Here is a 22,415-nt window from a genome sequence, read left to right as displayed (position 1 = left end):
AGTATTTTTTATGTTAATATCTCATGTTTAATAAATATGATGTAAAGAAAATAGGTTATAGTAAAGAAAAAGAGTATAAACTATTGTAGTTGGTCAGTTTTTTTTAAGCTCGTGTATGAAATTGAGGCGGTTCAAAACCGTCGCAATGTTTTTAAAAACAAACATAAATTTGTGGCGGTTTTGTAACCGTCACAAATTTTTTAAAATCCGTTTACTAAAATAGCAACGGTTATAAACCGCCGCAAAATCGTCAACCTGATTAGCGGCGGTACTAGTGGTTTTAAAAAATCGCTGCAAAATCAAATCTCCACCCCCTAAACCACAACGGTTACCGAACTACTGGTATTCTGTTTTATAGCGATTAAAAACTGCCGTAATTTTTCAAAAAAAACCCGCCACTATTCAGCGTGTCTCTTGTAGTGTGAATGCATCAAAATAGGTAATCACAAAGTATATTATTGATGGACCTTGCACTATTACATAATATGATAAAATATATACACACTCTTTTTATTTATGCTTAAAGCATAACTTCTTCAACATCGTTTTTATGTCACAAAAAGGCTTTGATACGTAAAGCTACTTCATTCCTTGGAAGCTTGAAAAGCAAGGCTAATAATATTATGTTTAAAGAAACTAAAATCTCCTCCAAGATCTTGATTAAGCTATGTGATATTCAAGTATTGATATGTAAAACCTTTTTTGTTTTCCCGTAATATCCTCCAATAATTTTTCACACTTGCTTGGTTTGGTTTCACCCCTCAAAATGAATAATATGTAGGTCACTCTCTAGTGTTATAAGCTTTTATTATTATTAGCTTCCTTGATGAGCAGGGTTGACCAAATAAATCAAAGTAGTAATGAATAAGAAGTAGAAGCTAATTATATTTCAAGAACAATATCTGCAACCACAAAGTAGAAATCGAATTAATGTCAGAATAGCTATTAGCTGCAATCTATCTATTTATAATATTATTACAAGAGAAACTAAGGTATTCTAACAACAGACATTTGATAATTTTCTAATATAATATATGCATCACATTTTTTTTCTTAGGCTGCATAGCTTTATTTTCTTCTTTGTATTATTTTTTATAGTTCTTTTTATCATTCTAACTCATTTTGATATTTATTTATCTTAAAATTACTATATGTATTTAATATTAATACTAATTCTCTTAATAGGTGCAGTTGAAAAATAAAACCTATTCATTCTCTTCTATTATACACTTTTACTATATATGATCTTTCTTATATAAAGTCATATAATAATAATTTACAATATAGGATTAAAATTCAAAATATATTAACATTTCAAGTTCCAAACAAGCTAGTAGGAAGAAATTTGGGTATAATTTGCATGGGATTATATTATCATAAATTCAAATGTTTAAAAAATGTAAACTAAATCTGTGTGAAAAGAATGTATACGCTAAGTGACCACAAAAGCTTAATTAATAATAATCAAATCATTGTAGAGAACTTACACTCAGCATCTGTCTTGACCCATTTGCATCCATTGACTACAGCTTTAGCAAATTCATCATCATTATTGTCATCATCATCAGAATAATATTGGGGCATTGATTTGGTTTCTAGGTACTTCTTTATAAACATTGTTGAAGAGGTGCCTTGGGGATATATCTTTTTGTTAAGTATTGCCCTCAAAATCTGAAAAATCCCAAGCATAAAGTAAAGACTAAAGACTAATAGAATAGTCCATCATAAAAGGAGTAATTAAGTAAAGGAAAAGTCTAGGGTGCCAGCAATTTTATTGCATTTTGGCCAACATGTAACTAGCAGAAAAAGGTGAACCATTGGATGAAATCTCAAACCAATCTCACACCATCAAATCATCATTGATGGCTAGTTGATGACTACCAATCACAAATGTTGCTGACCCCTAGCATAGCTCTTAAGTTAAATTGCCAGAGGAATGGCTATCTATTGTTTTTTATTTGAAAATGCTGTTTCAACAATTTTATTCAAAAAATAGTCTATATCAAACAACTTCATTTATTTAATAACTTTTTAGCAAATAATTTATTACTTTATCTTATAAAATTTGTAATTTCTAAAATAATTTAGAATAACTTTGGTTACTAAAAAAGCGAGAGAGAAAAATGTCAACTTTACGCTTTTTTTTATATTACACTTAAATTGATCTTTAAAAATTTTCAATCATATATTTTGGTCTTTAACAAATTTTTATTCACTAAACATCTTTATCCACTTATTTATTCTCAATGAAATTGTTAATATATATATTGAAAAAATAAATTTTTAATAACAAATTTTATCATCAGAAGATGTTTAAATCCTAAATATATAATTATAAGAAAAATAGTCCGCTTGCAAAGTAACAAATAGATAATAAAAATTTATTAAGACTAAAGTTTTGGATTTAAAATCTTTTAAAGACCAATTCGAGTGGTTATTCATCCATTAAAGTGTCCAAAATTTATGAAAATATTTGGTAAATAAAAAAAATTAGCTAAAATCAATCATGACTTGACTTATTTAACATTTATTAATTGTTGCAATAATTAATAAATATTAAATAAGACAAATTCTAATTGTTTTTTTTTTTCCTACCATTACTGAAAATTTATTAGTTGTCAAAATGACAAACCATTTATGATGTACCTTCTCCATTCTGGACTCTGTGGAGAGTGATGGATCTTTGAGAAAAGGAGGAGTAGGCTGAAATCCACTGTTGCAAACAAGCATCTTCTTTAGAAGAAAATTAAGTGATTTCTTTGCAACACCATTCTTGCGGCTATGATCCAAACATTGATCTTTTCCCTTGGCATCCATTAAACTGCTGCTCTGGTGGAAATCACCATAATGCCCTTCTTCTTCTTCCTCTTCTTCTTCAAAGCTTGAATTTTCAGTGCTCAATGGCTTTGCGGCCGAGTTTGGCTCCTCTGGCACCTGAAAATACTTGTTGAATTCATTCTGAAGGCTTCCAACTTCTTCAAGTGTGAATTCATCCTCACAATCTTGAAAACAAGGTGGATCTAATGCTCTGCCCTTATTAGTCTTTTCTGAATCTTCTTTCTGATTATCACTATTAGTCCCAAAGGTTCCAATTGCAAGAAGTGCTTGAGGCCAATCACCGAACTCTTGTTTGCAAGGTTCATAATGTCTCATATAATCTGTTGTTAGGGAAAAAAAAAAAGGTCAGTGATCAAATTAAATTCTCTCATAATATATATTGATGAATGAATATGTAGCTGATGTATGTTATTTTTAACTGTTACTTTTTTCTTATATATTCTCCTATTTGAAAATTTGGACATTACAATAACTCCACCTTAAGTCCTATTACGTAGTCACGTAGATCCCCCTGTTCCATCCAAAACAAAGTTTAGGACTTTAGGTGTGACACATTCTTTAACATAAAGTGATTCCACAAAACTTAATTGTGTGGAACATTAGTATTTTTTTTTCTCTATAACTATATATGTGATCTTAAATCCATAAATAAAATAAAAAAAGAAAAAATTTCATAGAAAATACTGTTAATTGTTATCTAAACCTAGAAACAAAAAATCTTAGTCAAAATCTTTACAAGATATGATTAAAGAGACAAGGACTTATAACACAGTGTAATCTAGCTTTTAAGAAATTTCCTGTGTAACTGGATACTAATGTTGATGCAAAACAAAGACAAAGTTGAAAAAATGATTTTACAAGTAGTTGAAATTGGGCTTGGTTTCTTTTTCTCATTGTTCCCATTTATTCTTTTTTGCATCCATTGAAGAATCTGCAAGGAAAAAAAAAGCATAGTATTGCTTAAAGAATGCATAATTTGGCTATAAAAAAAAACAATAATTTAAACATAAGAGAAAAAAAACGGTACTCTTCAATACCTTCATTGTGATGATCAATATTGTCAAACACAAAATGATAATAATAAAATTATTATTATTGAGATTTTAGGGAGAAAGAGTAGTGAAGTGCAAAGCGCACAGATCTCACAAGCTTTATAGTTCCAGCAAGTGCTGAGCTGCAAAGGACTTTAAATAGACATTCTTATTTGGTTCAAGTTCCCAAAAACAATTACTTTTGAAAATCTCTTTGATTTCTCTATGTTGTCTTTTTATCATTTCTCTTTTCAACCACAATTTTATTTTAAGTTCATTGCCTCCTCAGTCCTCAGCCAGTGGTTTTTTTTTTATTTTGGAGGAAAGTTTGGATTTAAAAATGACCTTAGAGAAATTTAATGTCACAAACTTTCTGAGAACAGCATCACACTCAGGTGTTCATTCCTTCTCTTTCGTTTTCTTGAAAAGAATTTTATAAGGAATTAGATTCGGAAAGCATGCTATGAATTTTTGTTTTCTCTTTAGGAAGAGTGTATATTGGTATGGTACAATTTTTTTTTCTGCACGAGATCTTCCAACCTGATAAGGACTAATCCGCCACTAATATGAGTTCTATTTAGGATTTTGTCGTTAGTCAATAAGTTGTTACATATACAAAGTAAAATTTAAATCTCAGCACATGTTTAAATAGACGAATAAGTTAATCATTTAATCTAAGGGGCGAGCACGGGTCGATTTGGTTCGAGTTCAAGGTGAAATTAGAACTGAATTGATCAAAATATAATAGATTCGGTTTGGTTCGGATTTGTATTTTTTTGTGCATGTATCTGAACCAAACCAAACTGATTAAGAACGGATTGGTTCGGTTCGGATAATTGGGTACCCCATGACTTTGAAATTCATAAAAAAAAACAAATTTTTATCTTAAAAATTCAACAAGTACAGTAAATATGTAACATTAATATAAATAATCTAAACATGTTAAACACCAAATATATTAAAAACTAAACTCATTAAAATCCAAACATATTAATAGAGAATAATCTCACTAAAAGCCACTAAAAGCAATATGTATTTTTATTTTTTTATTTAATTAATATATGATCGGATTCACGGATTGGTTCGGCTTCCGCACCTCAAAATCGATACCCAAACCAATCACTAACAAAGGCCATTAGTTTGGTTTAGTTCGAATTGGACCCGATTACCCATTGATTACCAGAACCAATTTAATTGCTTCGGTTCGAGTTCGGCAGGTAATCAGATACCCGCTACCCCTACTCATCTCTAATTTAATCAACCCAAATTAATTTATATGACACTACAAACCAACTTATTCAATCTACTAAAATTAACTATCTAAAATATTTAACCAAGTTGGGTTGGTCTAGTGGTTAGCTCACTAGTCCGCTTAAGCAAGTGTCGGGGGTTCGAATCCCGCCTTGTGCATGCAGCAACCCATTGGCCAGCGGCAAACCCTTAAATGGAGCTCAGTACCGCGACGGATTAGTCCTTGACCTGCCGGGTTGGGGGATACCGTGGGAAACCAAAAAAAAAAAAAAACTATCTAAAATATTCTTAAGTTTAATAAATTTTTGAATAAAGTATCAACTAAAATAAAAAAAATATATTAAGTCAAGAAGTTATTTTTATAACTAAATTCAATTAAATTCCTTCTCCTCTTTTTTATGTTTCTTTTTTTTTCTCTTATTCTTCAATTATAATTTTTGTTATCAATTTTTAAATTATTCAACTAACTGAATTTAATTTTATTATCAAAATATCTTAATCATTTAATATTACTGACTAAATATACATTATAAAGACGTGAAAAATTCAAATTTGAACGTAAAATATCTTTCTATCTTAAGTTTCAACATTTTTTCGCCATTGTTAATCATTTTATCTATTAATTAAAATAGTCAGTATCTGTATAATACAAATACTTGCTATTTTAACTTATGGATAATGTCCAAAAGAAAAAAGTTATACGCTTTAGATAAATAAAAAAATGATTTATTATTAGAAAAAAAGTGTGAAGATGTAAACGGATCATGAATTTAGCAAAACAAAGCATTGCATGCTATATATGTGGCGTCTAGGCTTAACGTTGATGTACTGTGCAATTACCAAAATACAGTTCACACTTAATGTCTGCTTGTGATATCTTTGACCAAACCATAAATACTTGATAATCAAAGTATACTTTTATTTTTGAATTTTTTAAAAAATTTTAAAGATACTTTTAATGTGTAATTTGTTTTAATTTTCTTTAACAATTTAAATATATTTTAATTATACTTTTAGAAATTAACACCCTTAATAAAAATATTAACGTGACAATTATATACCAACATATAGCAATTTTGTGGTGAAATAAATAAATAAGGAAGATAAAAAAATATAAATAGAAGGCTCTAATATTAATATTCGCTAATATTAATATCCTACCATAAAAATGATAATTATATATTAATATTATATTTGTAGTATATGAAGAGAGAAAGAGAAAGAAAAATTTTATATTGTACGCAGAGAGAGAAGAAATATTTTATTGATGTGTGTAATTGCTTCTCAGTTGCTTCTCTAGTTATAGGCGAAGAAAGATTTATATTTTCAAATTTCTTTAATGCATTTATCCTTGAGAACATGAGCCGCCCATAATAAATGGCATCCACATACTCATTCTTATCACAACACTCCCCCTTAGATGCCCATTTAGAATTATACCTCATTAAAACCTTACTAAAGAAAAACCCAATGGGAAAAACTTTAGTAAAGGAAAAAGAATACAAAATCCTTTGTGATGGGGACTACCTCATTAAAAACCTTGTCAAGAAAAATCCAATGAAAAAAATCTGACCAAGGAAAAAAGAGTACAGTCTCCCCCCTCTTGTCGATATCATTTAATGTCTCGAAATCAGCGCATCCCAATCTCATGTACCAATCTTTTAAAGGAGGATTTTGGGAGTGGCTTTGTGAATAAATTTGCCAAATTATCACTTGAGCGGATCTGTTGGACATCAATTGTCTCTTGATTTTGAAGATCACGAGTGAAGAAAAATTTGGGAGAAGTATGCTTTGTTCTATCACCTTTGATGTATCCGCCTTTAAGTTGAGTAATGATGCTGTATTATCTTCAAACAGGATAGTTGGAGCTATCTTATGATCAATTAGTCCACATGATGATAGAATATATTGAATTAAATTTCTGAGCCAAAAACACTCGCGACTTGCTTCATGATTCACTAGTATTTCAGCATGATTAAAGGAGGTTGCTGCTATCGTCTGTTTCATGGACCTCTATGATATAGCTGTACCACCATATGTGAACAGGTATCCTGTTTGAGATCTCTCTTTATGTGGATCAGACAAGTATCCAGCATCTGCATAGCCAACTAATTGTGACTTGGATCCATAGGGATAAAACAATCCCATATCAATCGTTCCATGAAGATATCGAAAGATTTGCTTGATTCCACTCCAATGTCTTCTGGTTGGATAGAAACTATACCTAGCTAGTAAATTCTACGCGAATGATATGTCAGGTCTTGTATTATTAGCAAGATACATTAGTGCTCCAATGGCACTAAGATATGGTACTTCAAGACCAAGGATATCTTCATTTTCTTCTTTAGGACAGAATTGATCCTTTTTCACATCCAAAGATCTTACGATCATTAGGGTACTTAATGGATGTGACTTATCCATATAAAATCTCTTCCAAGATCTTTTCTGTGTATATTGTTTGATGAATAAAGATCCCATTTTTTGTATGCTCGATCTGCAGGCCAAGACAAAATTTAGTCATTTCAAGATCTTTCATCTTAAACTCTTCTTTTAGAGTTTTTATAATTGTTGGAATCTCTTCAAGAGTCCCAATGATATTTAAATCATCAACGTACACAGCAATTATAATGAATCCAGATGTAGATTTTTTTATGAAAACACATGGACAGATATCATCATTCTTGAATCCATTTTCGGCCAGATACTCAGTAAGACGATTATACCACATTCGTCCAGATTGCTTTAGACCGTATAAAGATCTTCTCAATTTGACTAAATATAACCCCTGTGAATATTCATTAGATGGTTTAAATATCTTTAGTCCTTTAGGAAATTTCATATAGATATTCTGATCTAATGAGCCGTATAAATAGGCTGTTACCACATCCATTCAATGCATATGTAGTTTATGATATGCAAATAAACTGACCAAATAACGCAATATTATCGCATCCACTACAGGGGAATACGTTTCTTCATAATCTATATCAGGCCTTTGTGAAAAACCTTGTGCCACAAGTCGGGGTTTATAGCGCACAACTTCATTTTCTCACAAATACCCATCGGTGTCTGATGAGAGAACTTTTGCGTGGTCTAGAAATTTGCGGATAAATCCTCGTTGCAAGCATAGTTTCTAAACCTTCAAAAGTTCTTTCATACAAACGTTTTGGGTGTCACAAGTAACAAACCCCTTTAAAAATTGTTAACCGAGTATTCAAACTTCGGGTCGTCTTCTCAAGGAAATGCAAGGAGGTGTGTTCTTATTATTGGCTATGGAGATTGTGAATTCGGGGTTTCAAGAATGAGGAATAAGTAATATAAATGGCAATTAAAATAAATAAATACTGTAAAGCAACTTTTGACAAGGTGAGAGAAATTAGAAGTCCAACTTAGTTATCCCTCTCAACAATAATGAAAGTTGTATCTTAATTCCACTTAGTTAACCTTTGAAGTAAAGGTAAGTCAAGGGACTAATTAGTTTGACCTTCGAATCCTATTTATTTCCTAAGAAAAAGTTGGGATTATTGAAGTTTAGTTCAATTAGCAAGATAACGATTATCACTTACGCTGAGTTTGATAACTGTTGAGTTACTGATTTCTTAACCAAGACCAAAAGGGGGAAAAAGTAAATTGCTGGAATAAAATATCTTCAGATTGGAAGCAATGGTAACGTAAATAAAAGCAAGCAATCATAAACTGAAAATACCTCAATTATCATTAATTCAAACAATAATCTGTGACATGGAATAATTCATAAATTAAATTATAAAAGTGAATAATTAACTCAAATGCTGGAATAAATAAATAAAGTAAAAGGGAAGCTTAAAAACAAAGGAACATAAAAACCTGGATCGAGAGTCACTCCTAAAACTAGGAGAAGTCCTAAATCCTAAATCCCGAAGAGAGAGAGGAGAGAACCTCTCTCACTAAAAACTACATCTAAAACTAAAATTGTGAATTATGAGTGAATAATTATGAATGCATGCATTCCCCAACTTTATAGCCTCTAATCTGTGTGTTCTAGGCTGAAAACTGGGTCAAAAGTAGCCCAGAAATCACTCCCAGCACTTTCTGGTCCGTACAGGTCGCGGAAGAGTGACGCGGAGGCGTCGTCCACGCGGCTGCGCGGATTGAGGTTCGTAGATGCGATGCGGCCGCGTGATCCACGCGTTCACGTCACCTGGCGTCGGGGCAGGTATGGGAATTTATATATCGTTGCGAAGCCCCAAACGTTAGCTTTCCAATGCAACTGGAACCATCTCATTTGGACCTCTATAGCTAAAGTTATAGCCGTTTGAGTGCGAAGAGGTCAGGCTGGACAGCTTAGCAGTTTCTCCAACTTCTTGTATTCCTTCCACTTTTGCATGCTTCCTTTCCATCCTCTGAGTCATTCCTGCCTTGTAATCTCTAAAATCACTTAACACACATATCAAGGCATCTAATGGTAATAAGAGAGGATTAAACATAGGGAACTTAAGGCCAAAGAAGCATGTTTTCAATCAAAGCATATAATTAGGAAGGCAAATGTAAAACCATGCAAATAGTATGAATAAGTGGGTAAAGAGTTGATAAAAACCACTCAATTCAGCACAAGATAAACATGAAATATGGGTTTATCAACCTCCCCACACTTAAACATTAGCATGCCCTCATGCTAAGCTCAAGAGAAGCTATAAAGAGATGAAGAGGAATGATAGAATGTATGAGATGCAACCTATGAATGCAACTAAATGCAAAATGTTTCTACCTACTTGGTTAAAAATAGATAAATCTTTCAAGAACAGATATGAACTGGATTTCACTAATTTAAATCACAAAATATAATACAAATAACTTGCAAGAAGAAAATAGCTCATGAAAGCAGGGAACATAGAATTAGGCATTGAACCCTTACTGGTAGTGTATATCATTCTAACTCTCAAGTGTCTAGGGTCAATTCTCTCAATTCTCTACTAATCTTGCTTTCTATAGCTTGCTCTTCATCTAACAATCAACAAAAATTTAATGCACCAATACACAAATCAAGAGGTCTTTTAAGGGTTGTAATGGGGTTAGGGTCAAGGTAGGATTGTATTTGGCCAAGTGGACTAAAATCTGAATCCTTAATTAACATAAACTTTCCACCTAACTTAAGACAATCCATGTAATATAAAATCAATAACTACCCATTAACTGTGTTTATTACATATTTATGCATTCCAAGTTTCGAGTACAGTACATATGCATTGATACCAACACTTACTTTGGGGCATTTTGTCCCCTTTCACTTATTTTGCTCTCATTTTTTTATATATTATTATTTTTGTTCCTTTTTTTTCTCAATGCATATGATTGAATGCATGAACATGTCCTAAACATTTCTTTCACATTTTCAGAAAATTCTAACATACTCAATTCTCAAACCAGATGTTTCCAAACCCTCTTTCCCCACACTTAATTCTTGAGCACTTTCACTAGTCTAAGCTAATCAAGGATTCAAATTAAGGACATTATTGTTTTCCGCTTAGAGTTAGTGATGTGCTAAAATAAAGAACAGTGGGGTAAAAATAGGCTCAAATTGGTTTGCAAGGGATAATGAAAGGGTAAGGCTATATTGGTATGTAAGCTTAGTGAAACAAAGGCCTCAATCATATAAGTGCATGCATACATTAAACAATGGAAATATAGAATCAAGCAAGACAAAGATCACAATTTTAGAGAGAAAAGCACACACCAAAAGTAAAATATTGGTTGATAGAATGCAACCAATCAAATAGGCTCAAAATCTCACTGGTTTTGTGTGTTCAAGCTTTAAACCATGTTCCAAAATAATATTTCTTTCATACAAGTTTTTCAAAAAGTTTTTAATTTAAATTAGTGAAATACTATAAAAAGTTTCTAGAAAAAGAAAATATTACTTCAACCAAGTGGTAAAATATGCACAAAAATCAAATAAACATGCAAATGCAACAACTAATCTACAAAGAAAATTTAAACATTGGTGTTGAGACAAGGAAATACTAACCCATGGAGATCGGTATCGACCTCCCCACACTTAAAGGTTGCACCGTCCTCGGTGCATGCTAAGATATACAGGTGGATGGGTGGCTCCGCAACTCGTGCTCTTTATATTCCTTTCCGTGCCAGTGGTATGGGGGTAGCTTTCTCTTTACCTTTTCTTGGTGGCCATCCTGAAAGGAAACGAGAAAAGACATCAGCATTCAAGGTTTATAGCAAGGAAAAGAATAGGAAAGGTGGTAATCAATGCACAGGTATGGATAATGATGTGAACACATGGTCATGACTACATGTGGCAAATCAACAGTGAAAAATATAGCTAGTGCATGTGAGGAAAATTGAATGCAAGGTGTTTATTGGCATGCCGGCAAAGGGCATGAGTAGCATAGGTCAAGCATTTAATGTCCAAATTAGATTACCAAGTCGCTCAAATTAATAAGATGTTTGTAAAAGCAATTAAATTTAAGTAATAAAATAGAAAAGGGGTTTTGTGAAAAGCAGGCATATAGAGCACTAGATTTAGAAGAAATCTAAAATAGTGCGAAATGGCATATGGGAGTTTTCACAAACACATAGCATGCATGTTAAATAAGGTATGGAAAATATTAATTAGAACATGCAATTAACCCTTATAATAATATGTAATTGTTTAAACAAATCCCAAACAATCCATAAGCAACATAAAAGTAATGACCCAAATAAAATTCTAACACCAATGAAAATAATGCAATGAATGAAAGTATGCAATTAAATAAAAAAAATGAAAGATAAGAAGAATGAGAAGGGAAAGAAGGGAAGAAGAAGTAAGGAGGGAAAAATTAGGATTGGGAAGAAAAGATAAGATATTTGGCAAAGTAGGATAAGCTGTGCGGCACAAGCGACGCAATCGCATGGGGTACGCGGTCGCGCGACTTGCGCTGATACTGATTGACGCGGTCGTGTGACACAATTCATGCTACTGGCGCGAGGGCAGCCTCGCGCTCGCACAACTCTCTGTTCAAAATTTTATTTTACCAAATTTTGGGTGACGCGATCGCGTGGTCGACGCGATCGCGTGAGTGGCCGATATTGGGATATGACGCGGACGCGTGGGGCACGTGTTTGCGTGGTAAGGTCTGTGCGTCTAGCGCCACTCCAGCACCACTCCAGCTCATCTTTCGGCCATGCACCCTTTTGACGTCGATTTTCAGGTCACGCGGCCGCGTGGGAGGCCAAAGTTCCACATGACGCAATCGCGTGAGCGACGCGGTCACGTGAGGTCAAATTATGCTAATGGCGCGCCTCCAGCCATGCTCTCGCGTGACTCTCTGTTCAATTCTTTTCTTCCCAACGCACTAGCAACGCGGACGCGTCAGTGACGCTGCCGCGTCGCGTGCGTGGTTTCCTTTTTTTGTAGGGATGTAATTATGCAGTATGCAGTGCTAAATGTAAATGTTATGAATAATATCTAGGTTCAATAGAAATAAACAATATAAAATAAACAAAATGAAATAAAATGGAAACAGGAGCGATTATACCATGGTGGGTTGTCTCCCACCTAGCACTTTTAGTTAAAGTCCTTAAGTTGGACATTGGATGAGCTTCCTACTATGGTGGCTTATGTTTGAATTCGTCCAGAAATCTCCACCAGTGTTTGGAATGCCAGCATCCTCCGGGGTCCCAAACAAAGTACGTAAAGCCCTTGTGTGAGTTCAAACAGGCTTGTAGGCTCCCAGAGTATTGAATGTTAGAATAGACTCCAAGATCCCAAACTTTTCTTCTACACCCATCTTTGTCTTGACCTACATTGGTCCAGTCGGGTGATGAGTAATCTGAATTCTCACTGCAGTGACCAAACAGCTTCCGAGATCCTTTAAATTGAGCTTGACACCAATCCTTGCACCTCAAATTGAAGTGTAAAACCTTATTGAACCTTGCATACCAGTTCTGAGTGCGAGTCATTTCCCTTTTGCTCTTAAAACCGCAAAGAGCTCTAAGCTGGCCATCTGTTTTAAGTAAACCATGTTCAAGTGGAAAAGTAAAGATAAAAGCTAAGGATTTTACCTACTTGAGGTTTGTATTGGGTGGTAGTGGCCTTGGGATAGGTATTTTTAGTGGTTCTGCAAGCTCTACTCCCTTGTGGTCTTCAGTGAATTCCTTCACTTCCTTGCAAAAGTCTTCAAATGTATCTGTGTCCTGGTCAAAGTTTCCTATGTCTTCCTCATCACTTGAGTCATAGATTGGAGGTTGAGAGAAATCTACCTCCGCATCATCTTCGCATTCACTTGGGGAAGATTCTACAATCTCAGATAATTCACTTGCGGATGCAAGTTCATTACTAAGAGAGCTAGACTTGTGACTATCATCATCACGGGAATTTGCTTTTTGGATTATTCCGTTTGATTCTTCATAAACGACTTGCCTTGGGGGTTGTGTACTATCCTCCTTAGCATCAACTGTTACGTCCCTAACGGAGTTATCCTCAGCTCTGGATTTCCATGGAGGTTCAGCATCTCCTAGATCTTCAACCAACTCTTCTTCTTGAACAATGACAGCTTCTTGTACTTGTTCTAGTACAAATTCATTTCCTGTCTTGTCCACTAGAGTTTCTGGTATCTCTTTCATGCTCCGCTCTTCATTAGACTGTCCACATGGAGTTGTGGCTGATCCTTGTATATTTGAGTGCCTAGAAACCCATTGAATTACTGCTTGCTCCAGTTGTTGAATGGTAGTTTGAAGATTATCTACTGTTTCCTTTAGGCGAACCTCTGCTTCTCGGGTTGCCGGACTTGGACATAATACATAATAAAGTGGTGGTGATTGGGAGTGATTGGATTGGTAGTGGGGTAAGGAAGGATCATATGGTGGCGAATGGTGAAAAGAAGCTTGTGAGTGTGGTGGTTCGAGGTTATGTTGAAAGCGTGGCCTATATGCACGGGGTGGGGCTTGTTGATAGTTACAAGGTTGTCCACCGTATCTTTCAGCTGGGTATGCATTGTAGAATGGTCTTTGTCCAGGATATCTCGGAGGGTGTTGTTGCCTAAAGGGTTGATTAGATCCTCTTGACTCCATCCATCCTTGATTGGTCTGACCTTGATGCATATTCCTGCTGTAACTTATATTTCCTTCAACAAAGTTAGAACCAAACTCAAAGTGAGAGGGGTGAGAGTTCATGGTAGCAAATAAAATTAAAAAGGAAAATTAAAAACAAATAAACAAACAAAAGAAAAATATTTACAATAACCAATAATAAGGCACACATTAGCAGTTCCCCAGCAACGGCGCCATTTTGATGAGAGAACTTTTGCGTGGTCTAGAAATTTGCGGATAAATTCTCGTTGCAAGTATAGTTTCTAAACCTTCAAAAGTTCTTTCATACAAATGTTTTGGGTGTCATAAGTAACAAACCCCTTTAAAAATTGTTAACCGAGTATTCAAACCTCGGGTCGTCTTCTCAAGGAACTGCAAGGAGGTGTGTTCTTATTATTGGCTATGGAGATTGTGAATTCGGGGTTTCAAGAATGAGGAATAAGTAATATAAATGGCAATTAAAATAAATAAATGGCAATCAAAATAAATAAATACTGTAAAGCAACTTTTGACAAGGTGAGAGAAATTAGAAGTCCAACTTAGTTATCCCTCTCAACAATAATGAAAGTTGTATCTTAATTCCACTTAGTTAACCTTTGAAGCAAAGGTAAGTCAAGGGAATAATTAGTTTGACCTTCGAATCCTATTTATTTCCTAAGAAAAAGTTGGAATTATTGAAGTTCAGTTCAATTAGCAAGATAACGATTATCACTTACGCTGAGTTTGATAACTGTTGAGTTACTGATTTCTTAACCAAGACCAAAAGGGGGAAAAAGTAAATTGCTAGAATAAAATATCATCAGATCGGAAGCAATGGTAACGTAAATAAAAGCAAGCAATCATAAACTGAAAATACCTCAATTATCATTAATTCAAACAATAATCTGTGACATGGAATAATTCATAAATTAAATTATAAAAGTAAATAATTAACTCAAATGCTGGAATAAATAAATAAAGTGAAAGGGAAGCTTAAAAACAAAGGAACATAAAAACCTGGATCGAGAGTCACTCCTAAAACTAGGAGAAGTCCTAAATCCTAAATCCTAAAGAGAGAGAGAGGAGAGAACCTCTCTCACTAAAAACTACATCTAAAACTAAAATTGTGAATTATGAGTGAATAATTATGAATGCATGCATTCCCCCATTTTATAGCCTCTAATATGTGTGTTCTGGGCTGAAACTCTCAACGCTTTCTAGTCCGTACAGGTCGCGAAAGAGTGACGTGGAGGCGTCGTCCACGCGGCCGCGCGGATTGAGGTTCGCAGATGCGATGCGGCCGCGTGATCCACGCGTTCGCGTCGCCTGGCATCGAGAAAGGTATGAGAATTTATATATCCTTGCGAAGCCCCAAACGTTAGCTTTCCAACACAACTGGAACCATCTCATTTGGACCTCTGTAGCTAAAGTTATAGCCGTTTGAGTGCGAAGTGGTCAAGCTGGACAGCTTAGCAGTTTCTCCAACTTCTTGTATTCCTTCCACTTTTGCATGCTTCCTTTCCATCCTCTGAGTCATTCCTGCCTTGTAATCTCTAAAATCACTTAACACACATATCAAGGCATCTAATGGTAATAAGAGAGGATTAAACATAGGGAACTTAAGGCCAAAGAAGCATGTTTTCAATCAAAGCACATAATTAGGAAGGCAAATGTAAAACCATGCAAATAGTATGAATAAGTGGGTAAAGAGTTGATAAAAATCACTCAATTTAGCACAAGATAAACCATGAAATATGAGTTTATCGGTGTCCAACAGGTTTTATATCTTCTGGTGTACAAACTACAGGTCTAAAGACTTTACGTTTTGCAAGTGAGTCTAACTCAGCCTTCATGGCTTCTTCCCATTTTGGCCAATCATTCCTTTGTCGACATTCTTCGACTGATCTTGGCTCAAGATCCTTACTTTCATGCATGATATTTAATGCAACATTATATGGAAATATTTCATTGACAGTTGTCTTATTTCGGTCCCATTTCTCTCCTGTAAAGAAATAATTTATCGAGATCTCGTCATTTTCACAATTTTCAGGTACCTAAATGTTTTCTGGCGTTAAAACTATATCAAAATTTTGGACAACTGTAGGTGTCTTTACTATGTCTTTTTCAACAGGAGTAGTATTTACCTCTTTTCTCTTTCGAGGATTTTTGTCTTTGGAATCGACAAGCCTGCCATGCTTCTAGCGTGTATTTGCTTCGGTGGCAATTTATCCAACTGGGATATCAATTTAAATTGGAGCATTTTCTGCTGTTATATAAGATTTGGTTATCCTCTTTGTATCAGAAAATGCATCAGGCAATTCATTTGCTATTCTTTGCAAATGTATAATCTTTTGAACTTCTAGTTCACATTGCCTTGATCGAGGATCTAAATGCATCAAGGATGATGCATTCCAATTAAGTTCCTTTTCAAGAAGCTTATTCTCTCCCCCTAATGTTAGAAATTTTGATTCATCAAAATGACAATCCACAAACCGGGATTTAAATACATCTCCAGTTTGTATCTCAAGATACCTCACTATAGAGGGAGAATCATATCCAACATATATCCCCAATTTTCTTTGGGGTCCCATTTTGGTGCGATTAGGTGGTAAAATGGGAACTTATATCGCACACCCAAATATTCTTAAATGGAAAATATTTGGTTGCTGGCCAAATGCTAATTGCATAGGAGAGAACTGATAGTAACTCGTTGGCCTCAAACGAATAAGTGTTGCGGCATGTAAAATAGCATGCCCCCAAACCGAGGTTGGGAGATTTGTTCTCATAAGCAAGGGTCTAGCAATTAATTGGAGGCGTTTAACAAGTGATTCTGCTAACCCATTTTGTGTGTGAACATAAACTACTGGATGTTCAACACTTATTCCATTAGCCATATATTAAGCATCAAAAGCTTGGGAAGTAAATTCACCAACATTATCAAGACGAATTGCTTTGATTGGATTTTCTGGAAATTGTGCTTTTAATCGAATAATTTGAGCCAGTAATCTTGCAAATTCCAGGTTGCGAGAAGACAATAAGCACACATGTGACCATCTCAAAGATGCGTCTATTAGGACCATAAAATATCTAAAAGATCCATATAGTGGATGAATAGGTCCACATATATTGCCTTGAATCCTTTCTAGGAACTCAGGGGACTCAAATTCAATCTTTACTGGTGATTGCCTTAAAATTAACTTTTTCTGAGAACATGTAGCACAACAAAATTTACTAGATTTAAGAATCTTCTGGTTCTTTAGTGAATGTCCATGGGAGGTTTTCAATAACTCTCCGCATCATGGTTCTTCCCGGATGACCCAATCGGACGTGCCAAGTTATGAATTTATTTGGGTTAGTAAACTTCTGTTTTACAATGGCATGTGATTCAATTGCACAAATTCTAGTATAATTGATGAGCGGATAATTTATACGCTTTTTGGCATTGTTTTTAGGTAGTTTTTAGTAGGATCTAGCTACTTTTAGTATATTTTTATTAGTTTTTAAGAAAAATTCACATTTCTGGACTTTAGTATGAGTTTGTGTGTTTTTCTGTGATTTCAGGTATTTTCGGGCTGAAATTGAGGGACCTGAGCAAAAATCTGATTCAGAGGCTGAAAAAGGACTGCTGATGCTGTTGGATTCTAACCTCCCTCCACTCGAAATGAATTTTTTGGAGCTACAGAAACTCAAATGGCGCTCTCTTAATTGCGTTGGAAAGTAGACATCCAGGGCTTTCCAGCAATATATAATAGTCCATACTTTGCTCAAGTTTTGACAACGCAAACTGGTGTTCAAACGCCAACTTCCTGCCTTATTCTGGCGTTAAACGCCAGAAATAGGTTACAAACTAGAGTTAAACGCCAAAATCAGGCTGCAAATTGGCGTTTAACTCCAAGAGAAGTCTCTACACGTGAAAGCTTCAATGCTCAGCCCAAGCACACACCAAGTGGGCCCCAGAAGTGGATTTCTGCATCATTTACTTATTTATGTAAACCCTAGGTTACTAGTTCATTATAAATAGGACTTTTTACTATTGTATTAGTCGTCTTGGTTATTCTAGTTCCCCCTCTATGGCCAAAGCCAATGAACACCATTATCACTTATGTATTTTCAATGGTGGAGTTTCTACACACCATAGATTAAGGTGTGGAGCTCTGCTGTTCCTCGAGTATTAATGCAATTACTACTGTTTTCTATTCAATTCATGCTTATTCTTGTTCTAAGATATCCATTCGCACACAAGAACATGATGAATGTGATGATTATGTGACACTCGTCACCATTCTCAACTTATGAACGCGTGCCTGACAAACACTTCTGTTCTACATGAAAATAAGCTTGAATGCATATCTCTTGGATTCCTGGTCCATGCGTTTGATTGCCCCTCCTGACAACAGAGCCTTCAATTCTATTAGATCAGAGTCTTCATGGTATAAGCTAGAATCAATTGGCAGCATTCTTGAGATCCGGAAAGTCTAAACCTTGTCTATGGTATTTCGAGTAGGATCTGGGATGGGATGACTGTGACGAACTTCAAACTCATGACTGTTGGGCATAGTGACAGATGCAAAAGGATCACTAGATCTTATTCCGACACAAGTGAGAACCGACAGATGATTAGCCCTACGTAACTCGTAGTCGGACCATTTTTACTGAGAGGATGGGAGGTAACCATTGACAACGGTGATGCCCGAATATACAGCTTGCCATAGAAAGGAGTATGAAGGATTGGACAAAGATAGTAGGAAACCAGAGATTCAGAAGGAATAATGCATCTCCATACGTTTATCTGAAATTCCCACCAATGAATTATATAAGTATCTCTGCCTTTATTTTATGTTTATTTATATTTTAAGTATCAAAACTCCATAACCATTTAAATTCGCCTGACTGAGATTTACAAGATGACCATAGCTTGCTTCAAGCCGACAATCTCCGTGGGATCGACCCTTACTCACGTAAGGTTTATTACATGGACGACCAAGTGCACTTGCTAGTTAGTTGTGCAAAGTTGTGGAAAATAGTTGAGATTATAATTGTGCGTACCAAGTTGTTGGCGCCATTGAGATCACAATTTCGTGCTCCAAGTTTTTGGCGCCGTTGCCGGGGATTGTTCGAGTTTGGACAACTAACAATTCATCTTGTTGCTCATATTAGGTAATTTTCTTCTTGTTTCAACCTTTATTTTATTTTCAAAAAGTTTTCAAAAATCTTTCAAAAATATTTCTTCTTTTTTGTTTTTTTCAAAAAAATTTAAAAAAATCTAAAAAAAATTAATAAAATCATAAAAACCAAAATATTTTGTGTTTCTTATTTGAGTCTAGTGTCAATTGCATGTTTTTTTTTTTTAAATTTGTGCATTTTTTAAAAAATTCATGCATTGCATTCTTCATGATCTTCAAGTTGTTCTTGACAAGTCTTCTTGTTTGATCTTCATATTTTCTTGTTTTGTGTCTTTCGTTGTTTTTCATATGCATTTTTGAATTTATAGTATCTAAACATGAAAAATCTCTAAGTTTGGTGTCTTGCATGTTTTTCTTTTCTAGAAAAATTTTCAAAAAAAATTTCTTGATATTCATCATGATCTTCAAAGTGTTCTTGGTATCCATCTTAACATTCATAGTGTTCTTACATGCATCATTTGTTTTAATCCAAAATTTCATGTTTTGAGTCATTTTTGTGTTTTTCTCTCTCCTCATTAAAAATTCAAAAATAAAAAAATATATTTCCCTTATTTCTCTCATAAATTTTGAAATCTTTGGGTTGACTTAGTCAAAAATTTTTAAAGTAAGTTGTTTCTTGTTAGTCAAGTCAAGATTTCAATTTCAAAAATTTATCTTTTCAAAACTTTTTCAAAAATCAAACCTTTTTCATCTTTTCTTTCATGTTTTTCGAAAATTTTAAAAATTGTTTTTCAAAATCTTTTTCTTAATTTCATTTCAAATTTTCAAAAGCTTTACTAACAATTAATGTGATTGATTCAAAAATTTCAAGTTTGTTACTTTCTTGTTAAGAAATGTTCAACCTTTGAATTCTAGAATCATATCTTTTAGTTTCTTGTTAGTCAAGCCATTAACTTTAATTTTCAAAATCAAATTTTTCTAAATTTCTTTTTCAAATATTTTTCAAAATAAATTTGAATCATATCTTTTTAAGCATATCTTTTCAATCATATCTTTTTCAAACATATCTTTTTCAAATCATATCTTTTTCAAAATCAATTTCAAAAATCTTTTCTAACTTCTTATCTTATCAAAAATTGATTTTCAAATCTTTTTCAAATAACTAATTGACTTTTTGTTTGTTTTACTATTTCTTATCTTTTTCAAAACCACCTAACTACTTTTCTCTCTCTAATTTTCGAAAACTCCTCACCCTTTTTCAAAAATCTTTTTAATTTTGTAATTGTTTTAAACTCTAATTTTATTTTATTTCTTTCTTAATTTTTGAATTCTAACTAATAATTAAAATGAAAACAAAAATATTTTTCTTTTCTTTTCTTCTAATTTTCAAATTTCTCTCTCTCTCTCTTTCTATTTATTTTATTTATTTACTAACACTTCTCTTCTCAAAATTTGAACCCCTCCATTCTCTGTGTTCGAATTTTTCTTCTTCTTCCTTAATTCTTATTCTTCTACTCACATAAAGGAATCTCTATACTGTGACATATATGATTCCTCTTCTTTCTGTTCTCTTCTTTTTCATATGAGCAGGAGCAAAGACAAGAACATTCTTGTTGAAGCAGACCCTGAACCTGAAAGGACTCTGAAGAAGAAGCTAAGAGTAGCTAAAGCACAGCACTCTGAAGAGGACCTAACTGAAATTTTCGAAAAGGAAAAGGATATGGCAGCCGAACCCAACAACAACAATACAAGGAAGGTGCTTAATGACTTTACTGCACCAAATTCCAACTTCCATGGAAGAAGCATCTCAATCCCTGCCATTGGAGTAAACAATTTTGAGCTTAAGCCTCAATTAGTTTCTCTGATGCAACAGAATTGCAAGTTTCATGGACTTTCATCAGAAGATCCTTTTTAGATCTTAACTGAATTCATGCAGATCTGTGATACTGTTAAGACCAATGGAGTTGATCCCGAGGTCTATAAGCTTATGCTTTTCCCTTTGCTGTAAGAGACAGAGCTAGAATATGGTTGGACTCTCAACCTCGAGATAGCCTGAACTCTTGGGATAAGATGGTCACAACTTTCTTAGCCAAATTCTTTCCTCCTCAAAAGCTGAGCAAGCTTAGAGTGGATGTTCAAACCTTCAGGCAGAAAGAAGGTGAATTCCTCTATGAAGCTTGGAAAAGATACAACTGACCAAAAAGTGTCCTTCTGACATGCTTTCAGAATGGACCATCCTGGATATATTCTATGATGGTCTATCTAAATTGTCTAAAATATCATTGGACCATTCTGCAGGAGCTTAGGAACTCATTGAAATGGTTGCAAATAACCAGCTCATGTATACCTCTGAAAGGAATCCTGTGAATAATGGGATGCCTCAGAGGAAGGGAGTTCTTGAAATTGATGCTCTGAATGCTATATTAGCTCAGAACAAAATGTTGACTCAACAAGTCAATATGATTTCTCAGAGTCTGAATGGTTTGCAAAATACATCCAACAGTACTAAAGAAGCATCTTCTGAAAAAGAAGCTTATGATCCTGAGAACGCTGCAATGGCAGAGGTAAATTACATGGGTGAAGCCTATGGAAACACCTATAATACCTCATGGAGAAATTATCCAAATTTCTCATGGAAGGATCAACAAAAGCCTTAACAAGGCTTTAATAATGGTGGAAGAAACAGGTTTAGCAATAGCAGGTCTTTTCCATCATTCTCTCAGCAACAGACAGAGAATTTTGAGCAGAGCCCCTCTAGCTTAGCAAACATAGTCTCTGATCTATCTAAAACCACTCTAAGTTTCATGAATGAAACAAGGTCATTCATTAGAAATTTGGATGCACAAGTGGGCCAGCTGAGTAAAAGAGGCACTGAGACTCCTCCTAGTACTCTCCTAAGCAATACAGAAAAAAATCCAAAAAGAAAGTGCAAGACCATAACCTTACTTGGTGTGGCAGAACCTAGAGAGGAAAAGGAGGACGTGAATCCCAGTGAGGAAGACCTCATGGGACGTCCTCTGGACAAAAGGAGTTCCCAATTGCAGAACCTAAGGAATCTGAGGCTCATTAGAGACCATAGAGATTCCATTGAACCTACTTCTGCCATACATGAGCTCTGATGACTATT

At 34.4% G+C, this 22,415-nt stretch overlaps 1 protein-coding gene across 1 annotated transcript; it reads right to left on the bottom strand.

Moving 5' to 3' along the window:
• Window positions 1–436: 436 nt before the first annotated feature.
• LOC112770520 (protein DEEPER ROOTING 1-like) lies at window positions 437–4,004 on the bottom strand. Its single transcript, XM_025814867.2, has 5 exons — window positions 3,876–4,004; window positions 3,697–3,769; window positions 2,647–3,158; window positions 1,488–1,671; window positions 437–902 (listed from the first exon to the last, which is right to left on the bottom strand). The coding sequence occupies exons 1-5, from the start codon at window positions 3,879–3,881 to the stop codon at window positions 883–885; spliced, it is 795 nt and encodes a 264-aa protein (XP_025670652.2). The 5' UTR covers window positions 3,882–4,004; the 3' UTR covers window positions 437–882.
• Between the last annotated feature and the right edge of the window lie 18,411 nt (window positions 4,005–22,415).

Source organism: Arachis hypogaea, chromosome 3 (genome assembly GCF_003086295.3).
Source record: "Arachis hypogaea cultivar Tifrunner chromosome 3, arahy.Tifrunner.gnm2.J5K5, whole genome shotgun sequence".
Lineage (NCBI taxonomy): Eukaryota > Viridiplantae > Streptophyta > Magnoliopsida > Fabales > Fabaceae > Arachis > Arachis hypogaea.
The sequence above is the reverse complement of the archived record's forward strand: the minus strand, read 5'-3'. Positions and strand labels throughout refer to the sequence as shown.

Bases quoted from the DNA above. Each gene is read 5' to 3' on its own strand.
- LOC112770520 (XM_025814867.2), bottom strand. The intron at 1,672-2,646 runs GTACATCATAAA...GGGATTTTTCAG, and splicing joins CAGAGTCCAGAATGGAGAAG to ATTTTGAGGGCAATACTTAA. The intron at 903-1,487 runs GTAAGTTCTCTA...TTGTGGTTGCAG, and splicing joins GGTCAAGACAGATGCTGAGT to ATATTGTTCTTGAAATATAA.